This window comes from Cheilinus undulatus, linkage group 9, assembly GCF_018320785.1.
Source record: "Cheilinus undulatus linkage group 9, ASM1832078v1, whole genome shotgun sequence".
Classification (NCBI taxonomy): domain Eukaryota; kingdom Metazoa; phylum Chordata; class Actinopteri; order Labriformes; family Labridae; genus Cheilinus; species Cheilinus undulatus.
This window is the reverse complement of record NC_054873.1, coordinates 2,700,525-2,713,551: the sequence shown is the minus strand read 5'-3', so window position 1 is coordinate 2,713,551 and position 13,027 is coordinate 2,700,525. Positions and strand designations below refer to the sequence as shown.

The 13,027-nt window shown below is 37.5% G+C and overlaps 1 protein-coding gene across 1 annotated transcript; it reads left to right on the top strand.

The window, feature by feature from the left end:
• The first annotated feature begins 1,816 nt into the window (after window positions 1-1,816).
• On the top strand, window positions 1,817-12,622 carry dus2 (dihydrouridine synthase 2). The gene is made up of 16 exons (XM_041794866.1): window positions 1,817-1,905; window positions 2,594-2,731; window positions 3,359-3,404; window positions 3,489-3,580; window positions 3,667-3,710; window positions 4,261-4,321; window positions 4,411-4,458; window positions 5,840-5,905; window positions 6,640-6,710; window positions 7,112-7,198; window positions 9,369-9,537; window positions 9,643-9,764; window positions 10,191-10,331; window positions 11,137-11,224; window positions 11,632-11,705; window positions 11,794-12,622. The coding sequence occupies exons 2-16, from the start codon at window positions 2,609-2,611 to the stop codon at window positions 12,056-12,058; spliced, it is 1,497 nt and encodes a 498-aa protein (XP_041650800.1). The 5' UTR covers window positions 1,817-1,905; window positions 2,594-2,608; the 3' UTR covers window positions 12,059-12,622.
• Window positions 12,623-13,027: the final 405 nt, after the last annotated feature.

Genomic DNA, 13,027 nt, shown 5'->3' with positions numbered 1-13,027 from the left:
ATACGAAAGTACAATGTCTGAAACAGAAACACTTTAACAAAAGAATTTCATGAAATACATTTAAAATAAAACAAAACATTTAAAATCTTTACATTTTTTCATTTTTTTAAATTCACTAAACCTGTAACACTTTTACATGAGCTGAGTAAAAATTTACAAGTTATTGAACACATTTACAACTTTAGAAACAAATATACAACAGTGGTATGTTGTACTAAATGCCGGAAGTGACCGAAGTTTCAAGATTCGTAAACGTATTTCAGACTTTGTCAAATTAAACCAGACTTTTCAAAAATGCTTCATTTTAGTTTAGCTTTTATTAGTTTTAGTTTTATAGTTTTTCAGCGATGTGGAATTCTTGTAGGGTGCAAACAGTTTATCATAAAAAATACATTCAAATGGGCTTTATTCAAATTTGATGGCTGAAAAAGATCTAAAAATGTCATTGTGTAAGGTCTTGACCAATCAAATCAGTCCGTTTAACTCTCTCCTGGCTTCAGTGCATATCTCAGGTAGTCGCTGTCAAACACTTAGACTGAGTAGATTTTATTCCTGATTTTATTTGTTTTAGGTAGTTACAGAATCAAGTTTTAGTTTTCATTTGTTTGGTAAAGTTTAATTAAATGATTTGCACATTTTAGTTTTTTTATTGAGGTAGTTTTGGCTAACTATGAAAACCTGCCTGGTTGGATATGCATATTTATATCTTTGCCTTGTTATTGCCAATAAAGATCATATTTTACTGTCCAACTCCTCAGGAAGTACTCAGTACTTTAACTATACTAAAATAGCTTTAGCTAGATTTATAAGCCATTGGTTTTACTGTTAAGTTAAGTTTTAACCAGAGTAAATACACTTTTACTTCAGTACAACAGTCATTTTCTGCTTCTGGGTAGGGGCTCCTCATGTACCTTTTTGAGAAAACGCATAAACACACAGTACACATCCAGTTACACACTGGATAGATGGAGAGAGTACAAGTGTGTTATATTTAAGTAAAATTATTTACTTCGGTTAAAATCTTCTCAGTAACAATACTGGTCTATTTAACTACTCAAGTAAAAGTAAAAATTAGATCATTCAAAATTCACTCAAAATACAGAGTCCTGAGATGAGCTGGGAAGACAACCAGATTATTGTATTCAAGTAAAGTAAATTTACTTTGGTTTTGTTTAAGTAAAAATAAAAGTACTGGTTTCTAAATCTACTTGAGTGAAAGTAAAATCTGTTTAATTAAAAGTGTGTTTAATATTTTATTATTATTATTATTGTTGTTGTTGTTGTTGTTGTTATTATTATTATTATTATTACCATTATTATAATTACTATTATTATTATTATTATCATTATTATCATTAATATTATTTTTATTAATATTATTTTTATTATTTAAATTATTATTGTTATTATTGTTATTGTCATTATTATTATTAATATTATTTTTATCATTTAAATTATTATTATTATTATGATATTATTTTTATTATTCAAATTATTATTGTTATTATTCAAATTATTATCATTATTATTGTTATTATTGTTATTATTATTATTATTATTATTATTATCGTTATTATTATTATTATTATTATTATTATTATTTTATTATTTTATTTTAGTTGTTATTATCATTATTATCATTGTTATTTTTTATTAATATGATTATTATTATTATTACGATTATCATCTTTATTATTGTTGTTATTATTGCTATTATTAATATTATTGTTATTATTAGCTTAAAAATTTACATTATCATCGTGCTGTTTTTTTATTTTAAGGTTCTATGACGTCATGGTGACGTGGTAGCCTAAACAGGAAGTTTAATCAGCACGCTTCTTTTTTCTCCACATGACTGCTGCACGTTCGAGCTTCCGTCGTCAGCGTTAGAAAACCTAAATGCCGGTGAGTTCATATAATGATGCTCTCAAAACAAAACTGTATATAAACATAGCCGTAATTTCCATGATGATAAATAAATACATCTACAATAGCTTTATGATTAAACTCAGTGTTTTTAAAGCTAGATTGTTAGCATAGCATAATGCTCAGCGAGTTGTACCGCGAAACCTCATTCAAAAAGCTCATTGTTTTAAATGTATTAGCTTTATTAATAGAAGAAAACTCTGACACAACATAGTTAGATGATTTCGGTAAATCTAGATATCCTTGTGGAAACTTCGGCTTATTTCTAAGTCGTTAAATGTGATTTTATTTCTGTAAAATGTCATTAACTTCAGCTCCTGTCTCTGAAGATTTACCCTACGACCTGTAGGAGTAGCTTGGTGTGTTAGCAGCCTGTTAACTTAAAATCAGATGTTCAAAGTGTCAGATAATGTGCTAACTGTCATGTCGGTTGTAGAATAAACCTTTAAATTCATATTTTGACTATAAACTGCTCAGTGTTGATCTCTGGGCTGAGTCAGGAGTAACCGCATTAAATCAGCTGATTTCTAACGGGATGTAGTTGTTCTGTAATGACTGAGAGCGATGATTAAAGAGGTAAAACTGAGCTGGAACAGTTAGATATCTAAGACCAGACATTAACAGATAAATACATAGATGTTGGATGAACCCTCTGTGTTTTGATCAGGAGGACTGAGCCGCCATGATGGCAGCAGGTCGGCTGAACTTCACCAACATCACCGCTCTGGCTCCGATGGTCCGGGTGGGGACTCTCCCCATGAGGCTGCTGGCTCTGGACTATGGAGCTGATGTGGTTTACTGTGAGGTGAGGATGGAGGCTTTTACTGGAGACTGATCTGAAACAAGTGTTCTCAACAGAGATGCATCTAAAAACTAAAGAGAGCTTCGAGTAAAGTTCTCGTTTTCCTCCCATATTATAAAACATTGAGCTAAACTTACATCAGTGTTAGATTGGGAATCACAGGGTAGCTCACAGTGGGACACAAAACAAGATACATGGCCTACAATTACAGTAATACCACGATACAGTGACTTTGCATTCATCTATTTATTGCAAGACAAAACTTAAAATACGGCAATAAAATCCCCGAATCCTGGTGTGCAGAGGTTGTTGGGAGTATTCAGAAAGACTCAAGGCTGTAGTTGCTGCTAAAGATGCTTCAACTAAAAACTATAAAAGATGATATTTATTTTTTTTATGTTTAATAAATTTGCAAAACTTCAAAGTTCTGTTTTGAAGCTCTAACTGCAGCATCAGGTCAAGAAAGTGAAGGGGGTCTGAATAGTTTCTGAATGCATCATTCAAGAGTAAATACCTGATGTGGGTGATGCAAACTACAAAATTGGCAAAAAATTCTGAGATCAGAAGCAACATATGGGATGTCAGGCCATCTACTCCGGCTGTGTTTTACTCCTCTTTTGTCGCTTTTAGGAGCTGATCGATATTAAAATGGCTCAGTGTCAGCGGGTGGTGAATGGTAAGAATCTGTGGAGTTTCGTTTCTCATTCCTCCAGCCGGTAGAGGTCGATGTAAACATAATCATGATGTTTTTGTATCAAAGAGGTGCTGCAGACGGTGGATTTCGTCGCCCCCGATGAGCGAGTGATGTTCAGGACCTGTGAGAGGGAGACGGACCGAGTCGTCTTCCAGATGGTGAGATATTTGAAGCAAACAACACAGTTACTGTCCTTTTCTCTGGATTCACAATCAGCGTGTCATTTTTTTTTTTGTCTTTTTAGGGAACTGCTGACCCAGACAGAGCGCTGACGGTTGCCCAGCTTGTGTGAGTTCACATTACAGCACAAAGTCTGACAGAAAGGACAAAAACACTTTATGCCATGAAGCATGTGTGCAGATGTATTTAGGAAATTCTTGGATTTGCATTCAAATGAAATTAAATTTGTTGATGTTAGCGAGCATTTAAGTTGGTAGTTGAGCTGAAAAGAGGCAAGGAACTCAGGAGCATGCTTAAATCTTAAATCCTTTAAAAAATAAGTGCAAGACTGCAAATGCATGAAGGCAACCGAGAAAGACAAATGGTCTCATTTATTTGACAATCCTTACAGATGTTTGCAATGCAAAGTTACTAGTCTACATAGATTGCTTCCTGCTGCACATTAAACTATGACGTGTTTAACATGCTCAAATTACCAACTGAGATTATGTTTGTAAAGAAAACGCAACAGCCAAGTCCTACAGAATAAATCTATGAATGCTAGTGATAGCAGATGGTAAATATGATAAAACATCTTTAGTTAAATACATTTATTTCTGGTAAATGAGTCTTTCTGTTACCCAGTTACTGATTTGAAGTTGTTAATGTTGTGGATCAGGGAGAAGGATGTTGCAGCCATCGATGTGAACATGGGCTGTCCTAAGGAATACTCCACCAAGGTGAGTCTCCTCTCACTGACCTGCTTCCTGCTGTTGCTGTGACCTTTGACCTCTTATCTGACCTCTTTACGACTTTGTACCTCTTCCAGGGCGGGATGGGAGCTGCTCTTCTGTCACATCCTGATAAGATCGAGGCGGTGAGTACTACAGCAAAACGATTTTTCTGGATTGTTTGGAGTAAAAAGTTACCTTTGAAAAATATGAATTTTACAGTGAAATACTCAATTCTGACTCCTACTTAAATACAAGTATAAAAGTCTTAGCACACTGTGTCTGTTGCATTTTTCGGGTTTCATAATCTGATGTAAAAAATGTTACCCACTCAGGCCTTGCACACAGATTCTGGTGTGTTTATTTTCTGTTTGATGCAGAAGGTCTCGCACTGCAAAGAGACAAAGAAATGAAGATTCTGCAGTTTTCACACGTTGAAAGGAAAATGTGTGTCCATCCTGACAAAGATCTTCCTATGTTTGGGTTATTTATATGACCTTGTGCATCACGGAGCTGTGCAAAGTTGGAGAGAGAGAGAGACAAGGGGAGCTGCGCCGCTGCTCTGATTTGTCTGTCATCTTTTTATGTGACTCAGATGTAAAAGCAAAATACACAAATTTAAGCCTGTTGCAAAAAAAAAGAATGATTGACAAAACTTTCAGAGTCAGTTGCAAACATTATTAACGTGACATGATATCATATTTCTTTTTGGGACAAAAACAGACTCAGTAAGCAAAGGCCTTATGAGTACCACTTTAAGCTAAATCTGATGAAACAACACAGACGAAAATGCTGCTGTGTTTATATCCAAAGCTTTACATTTACTGTATTTAAATGAGAGGTTTTGTTTTAGTAGTAGTTTAAATCTACTTTCCACCTCGCTAGCAAACGCCTTGAATGTGGTCTTAAACTGTTTTCAAGGAGAATGATGCTGTTTTAAATAGGGCTGGGCAATTAATTGAAAATTAGATTAATTTGCAATATGGCCTGCTGCAATTTTCAAATTGCAGAAGGTGCAATATTTCTTTAACCTGAAATTTGTGTCAAAATACCAGTTAAAAAAATTTTTGCAGCAGAGATTGTTATGCATTACATATCATGCTTAATTTTTGTATGTTTTTCTTAATAAATACAAGAATGACACAAAAATGGTCACTCCCTTTAAAAAACAATTCATATCCAATTTGCAATAGGAGTCAAAACAATCACAATTACAGCTTTTTTTTCCAAAATTGTTCAATCCTGGTTTAGTCTTATATTGTGTAGGTTATAATATAGAATAATTTAATGCTTGTGTTTATTGGAAAATGCATAAAATGTGGAACTCGAGAAATAATTGCATATCAAATTGCAATCACAATATTGGGGGAAAAATCGCAATCAGATTATTTTCTCAAATCATTCAGCCCTGGTTTTAAACCCAGTCACCCCCACAGAGTTGAATAGAATATTGGTGTTATTTATCACCAGTGTACAAATCTGAATTCTTTAAATGAGACACTAAAAAGAACTTTTCTCTCCCTGCAGATCCTTACGAAGCTCGTCGCTGGAGTTTCCATACCTGTTACATGTAAAATCAGAATTCTGCCTTCGGTAAGATGCTGCTCTGTCAGCTTAATGATTAATTCATGGCTTTTATTTTTTTGATAAATTCATTTGTCTCCTTTCATTCAGAAGTCATGATTTTTAAAAGGGCTGTAGAAATGAGTGTTTCCTGTACTCAAAAGTGAATTCAGCATTGTACAAGAATTTATTTTCATTTAATCAACATAAAAATAAATAAATAAATAAATATTTTTGAATCAGTTAATGATATTAAATTGCTACACTCCATTATTGTTATATACTCTGGAGTGCAGCATGATATGGTAATAATGAGCAATCGCAAATGCACGGGGTAATATTGTGGTTGTGATTATGACATAATTCATGTACATATCATGAATCTACCTGTTTGGTTATCAGCAAAACTGCGGGGAATACCAAAATTTTTAAAGGGTGTATTTATCAACTCAAAGCATACAGATAATAATTACACTGGAAGTTTTTACAGAACTGATTTCATAATAGCTGGATATTAAAAAAAAAAAGTAAATTTTTCCTTTTTTTGAAAACAAAAATCTTCTACAAAGTACAAAAGTGGATCTGAAACCTCTCAAGCACTACTTAACACGAACATGACTGCAGCCTTTCCAGAGAAGTCTGGAGGTTTTTTGGTTTAAGAAAATCAAATTTAAATGTGGCACACGTTTAAAAAACTACAGACTTTACCCATCTACTTATGCGTTGACTTTTACTAAAATTTGTTCTTTTTTGTGTGTTTTTAGATGGAGGAGACGGTTAGTCTGGTCCAGAGGATCGAGAAGACCGGCGTAGCTGCTGTTGCTGTTCACGGCAGGTAAACGCCTTCTGTTACCATGACAACAGCTCATTTTAACAGCAGACACTCATCAAACCATGCATGATATTTTGGATATAAGCATGGCTCCTGTGTCACATAGGGCCTCTTTCAGGCACTAAGGGGGTTCATTGCCCCCAGTTGCTCCCACAACGATGTCAACAACAAAACATTTAAAACTCCTAATTCAAAACAACCATCCCAGTATCATTAATACACAGTAGCTGTAAAATTGCATCCTGTTGATGGTGCAGCCCTTGCTGGTTAAACTGACCTTTCTGCGAGCTGTTTAGGATTAGCTGCTGCTTTTTGTACTTCCACATATGTCATATTGAAAGTTTTCTTGATCTATCGTGTGTGTTGTTTGCTGTGTTTATTGTAAACTTTTCTGTGTTGCTCAGGTTTAAGGAGGAGCGTCCCAGACACCCCGTCCACTGTGACTACATCCAGGCTGTTGCTCAGGCTGTGTCCATCCCCATCATCGCCAAGTAAGACTCAACATCTCCTCAAAATTCTTTTCTAACAGAAAACTAGAACTACCACCTGGTGATTTTATGCCTCTGATAAGAAAACAGTTACTGGACAGTGAAAGTACAGACAGACAGTTTGTCAAGATGATGCACTGGGGTGTTTTTTGTAGTAGCGTAGAAAACCTAAACCTGATTTATGCACTGCATCGAATCTATGCCATAGCATATTGTTAATCCGCCTCTGTGTAAGCCATGAACCCTGCCACAGTTTCCACTAGACTATTTAGTCTCTGGCCAAAATGACCGACAGTCCTTGAGAATTTCAGCCATTTAGAACAACTACTGGACCTTTGCATTGGATAGTCAAGTGACCAATCGTAACCAGGATTTAACAAAATAAAACAGAAACACTAGGATACAGCCGCCAGTAATCAGTCATTGTTACCCTGTTATTACACATACTACTCATGACCAGACCTTGGAAATGACTGTGGAAGGACATTCTGTTATTTGTCTTTGTGTAAGTTGCCTGAATGAAGATGATGACAATCATGAGCTTACATAAACAACAACACTTAGCCCCACAATAGCACTTTTAGCTCGATGTTTGCCTGTTAGTACATTAGCTACTACCACAGTTTAGCAGCTTACAACAGCCTGATACCATCCTCTTCTGAAAACAACACCAAGTTGTCCAAACAAACAACTAACCAGTGCTCCTTTAACTAGTCACCAACTTAAAACTCCACGTCAGAAATAAAAGTTTAAAGAGGGGGTATTACGCCTTTTTTCAAAGCTTTACAGCATCTCTCTGATACCCTCGTAGTAGCTTCACATGGTTTACAGCTCAAAAAACTCCCCATGTTTCTCCCACTGGTGCCCTGAAAAACCCTTATTTTAACCTCCGTCTGAAATGCTTCGTTTTCGCTGCTGTCTCTTTACACCCCCCCTCCACGGACATGCTTTCCTCCGATTGGCTGATTTTCCAGAGGCTGGCCGGGGGCAGGACTCAGTGTTTTGTGCCCGCCCCCTCCAATGTGGCTGTGTTTATGTACTTGTAATCTTTGAATGAACCGGTCCGACTGAGTAAAATCAGGCAAATTTTGATATATGTCCGTACGTGTTAGACCCAGAGTCTGACCCTGATAGTTTGGAGAGAGAGGGGGAAGAAAACCAGCAGCAGTGAAGGATAGAGCAGGATGTATCTGTTTGGTAAGTGTTTAATTACTGTGTTACTAAATAGCTAAAAGGCTTTGTGGGGGCGGTCTGTTCCGCTTTGCCGGCAGCATAGACGAACCAGTCAGGAGATCCTATCGCGATGACCTCATCAGTTCGCTCCACCGAAATCTTGTCTCGGGAAGATCTCGGAGAGATTCCCAATGAACCGTTTTCATCAGTTTGCACTCTAATTCCAAGATTACTGCCAGTTACGTTTATCTTGCGGTTTGAAAATTTGCATACATGGAGTATGGACACCCAACATTGTGACTTTATATTTATGTTTTAAAAATCGGAAAAGTATAATATCCCTTCTTTAATCTTACTGCCAGCTGTCCCACATTAGTCCTCATAGACTGATGATCTCAACTGTAACCTCTGCTATTATGTTAAAATCCAGCCATCATGGTTTATCTGGAGCAGCCCTCTCATTGATGGCTCTTCCTACACGGCGGTTTTTCTGGATCCTGTTCACGTATGGCTTCTTTCTCCATGATCCAGCTTTAACTGTCATTAGTGGATGGCACGGCCAGCTGTGTTGACAGACAATGATTTCTGGAATGTTCTTGAGCCCATGCAGTGATTTCAGTCCAGAGTCATGCCTGTTTTTAATGCAGTGGCCCCTGAGGGCCACTTCAGCCTTGTCCCTTGCTACCGGAGATTTCTCCAGATTCTCTGAATCTGTTGATGATATTATGGACTGTAGATGGTGAGACATTCAAAGTCTGGACAATTTTACACTGAGGAACATTATTCTGAAATTGTTCCTCAGTTTTAGGCAGTTTGGTAACCTCTGCCTCTCTGAAATGCTCTGTTTATACTCAGTCATTTAAGCACTAAACTGCAAAAACATTTAAAAATCAAACTTTTGACTAAAAGAAATGACTAAAGACTTCTCTAAAGCAGAATTTTTTCAGAGAATCAGTTCTAGAAAACATACAGAGTCGTTAAACCCACCTTGTGTTTGCAGCGGAGGTTCTCTGGATCTTGTGAAGACGAACGGTGACATCGAGGACTTCAGGAAGGCGACAGGAGCCTCATCGGTCATGTTAGCCCGCGCCGCCATGTGGAACGCATCCGTGTTTGTGAAGCAGGGGCCGTTACTGGTGGAGAGAGTCATGGAGGAGTATCTGAAATATGTGAGTGTCTGCACAGTCACAGAACCATGTGATGGGTTAAAATGGAGAGGATGTTCGCACTTTTATCGCCTGCAGTGATAGAAATGGTTGTGTTGTGTTTCTCAGGCGATCCGGTATGACAACAATGCCTTCAACACAAAGTACTGCCTTTGTCAGATGCTCAGAGATAAAGTGGAGTCTCCTCTCGGGAAACAAGTGCAGGCGGCTCAAACCAACGCTGAGATCAGGTACTGGACTTTCATGTCTCTATCTCCAATTATAGATGCACCAAATCAGGGCTGATGTTGACACTGATGTTTAAATAATCTAGCTGATGGCTGATACCAGTGTTTTTTATGGTTTAACACTCCCACCATGCCAACACTTTCTCTCATGTTTACCACTAAAACAGATCAGTTTTTCCAGCAGGTCACATCTTCTGCCTAAGACTAAATCTCAGCTCCAAATCAGCTGTTAGGTGTTAGAAATGCCAACTTTTAAATTGATGCAATACAACAAACATCTGCAGCTGACATCTGCTCATATCTGCATTATTTGCCGATGGCTGATGCTTGTCTAAAAGGCCAATATCAGCAGATACTGATGCTAAAGCGATGCATCCCTGCATCCCTAGCCCTGATGTCTGGTGTAGAGTGATGTGTGCTGTGTTGCAGTGAGGCGTACGGGCTGCAGGAGTATTACAAACAGATCCAGGAGGGGCTGCAGAGCAGGAGGGACGCCCTACAGAGCGTGAGCCAGCCCGACCGGCCCGTGATGGACGGAGACGTCACAACCATGGCAGTGAAGTTTGAGCGGTCAGTTATCGTACTGTGAAAAGATAATGCATCAGTAAACAAGCTGTAAAGCTGACATCTTAAAACATGCAGGGTGTTGGATTCGCAAAGCTGAACCTTCCATATAAAAAGAAACAGATGGGTGTTTAATCCCTACTCTTACAATGTTCCACTCAGCAAGGAGAATCAAAATCTGCTGCTGTAAGCTGCATTTCACTCTATACATGCTGATAAAACTTCTTAATTATGTTATAACGTTCATTTGTTCGATGCATTACTAGGGCTGGGCAATTAATCAAAAATTAGATTAAATTGCAGTATGGGCTGATGAAATTTTCAAATTGCAAAAAGTGCAATATTTCTTTAACCTGAAATTTGTGTCAGAATACCAGTTTTAAACGTTTTTTTGCAGCAGAGATATGCATGACATATGCAGTCATTCAGGGGACATTTTTGTAGAATAGTCTACATAAACTCCTACCTTTATTTTTGTACTTTTTTCTTATCAAATATAAGAATGACAAAAACCCTCCAATGCAATAATTCATATCCAATTTGCAATACAAGGCAACATCATCAGGATTAGACACTGTTAAAGAGTTGTTCAGCCATTTTTATGAATAAAAGTAAGTTATGGAATAATCACACATGAAAATCGCAATTGCAATATTGGGGGGAAAAAATATCGCAATTAGATTATTTTCCAAAATTGTTCAGCCCTATGCATTTCTCAGTTAGCCTTTAGAAGGGTTAAATAGAGTGAAAGTGTTTGTGTTGTTTTTATTGTAAGTTTAATGCTCTCTTTGTGTGTTTACTATGGTTTTAGGAGGGAATATCCGCCTCAGATCACTCCGAAGATGTTCCTGCTGGAGTGGAGCCGCAAGGAGAAACTGGATCAGCCGATTTATGAGACAGTAAGAAACAAAGTTAACTGACCTGAACTCTGACTTTCATGGGCATTTGCTTTATAATCAGGGCAGCTGAGGCTGTTTCTCCATTATGTTTCTCTCTGATAAAATGATTGGATTTTAAAATGTAGATTATCTTGTTTTAGATTTGCTTTTTATACTTAATTTTGATTAGAGTTTACTAGAGATGTTCTGATGCCATTTTTCCTCCCTGATATGACTCTGATACCAGGTGTTGGGTATCGGCCGATACCAAGCAGTATTCATTTTGTTGACTAAAACTAGGACTAAAAATGTTCGTCAACAGCCTTTTTTCCATGACAAAAACTAGACTAAAACTAACAAAAACAGATCTGTGATGACTAAAACTGACAAAAACTAAGTTTAGTTTTCGTGTGTGATTTGTGTTTCAGGTGCAGCGCTCTCAGGATCGAGCCTTTCAGTCCACCGTCACCATAAACGGCAAAGAATACAGATCATCACTGTGGTCAGTAAAAGCAGCATTTACAGGGAAAGCTTGGCCGTTTATTTGAGACTCTAAGAGTTTGAATATAAAATTCTCTTTTTATTTCCAGGGAGAAGTCGAAGAAATTCGCAGAACAAGCTGCCGCTATCGTCTGCCTGCGAGTTCTTGGGATACCTGAGGGGCGTATTGGCGAGGAAGACTCGGGTTTAGTCTGTAAGAGGAAGAGAGAGAGGAAGCTGAACGGCACCACAGAAGAAGAGGGGGGCAAGAAACGACATGTCGCCAATAGCCAAGAGCAAACGGACGATTTAAAGACTGCTGCGGCGGCTAATGGGGACAATCACAAACCCGGCACGCCGCCGGAGCAGCCGTAGGTTAACAGGAAGTGAACATCAACAAAAGACAGACGTTCATGTGAAGCTGGAGAACAAATCGAGGAGTCATTTTTGATTCCACAAAGCTTTTTTTCATTTTTTACCTTGTTTGAACATTTCTGGAATGAACTGGATATATCACTTATTTATTCTCCAACAGCAGCTGCTCGACCCTCATCCTCTTAAACTTTTACTTTTTTATTTTTCTCTCTATTTTCTCCTCAGGGAGAGCCGATGTACACGCTCAAACTGGGATCTTCCTTGTGGATATCGAGTCTTCCACTTAAATGTTGAGTATTCACCCCTGCAGATGCATCATCAGTGTTTTTGTTCAGCTAGCTGATTGGTGTCAGATGTTCAGCCAGCAGGGGGCAGTATTTATTTCGACCTCTGTGCCTTACAGAAAATACATTTTATTCTGACTCTCTGGATGGACCTTTAAATCATCTTTGCCTCCTGGCTGCATCTTTTAGTGAAAGTCTAAGGTGATGAATGTTGAAATGAGTCTGAACTAATTTTAATTGTCAACAAATTACAGAAAGTAAACAAACACGTTTGATTTTTGTTCATGCCCAGACATCCATTTCTCCTGCCTGAGATGGTCATTCTTCATTTTATTTATTTAGTTACATGTCTAAACAAGATCTATGAGTAGGACTTAATAACATCAACGTCTTTTTACAGAGGGAAGCAGTGATGTCTGCAAGGTCCTGACATCGATCGAGCCGAATTCTTTAAAAATACCTTTGGTGAAAAACATGGGCTAAAGTGGCAATGAAAATAAGTTAAAGCGGCAAAAAAGTGGCATAAAATGGGGGAAAAAGGGGTAAGATAGACATAAAATGGCAAAAATGGGTGAGAAGTGACAGCAAAATGAGTTATGGGTGACAAAAATGGTCCAGATGGGGGACAAACATGGTATAAAGTCTGTGAAAAATGACTAACATGGGCAAAAAGCAGCAAAAAGTG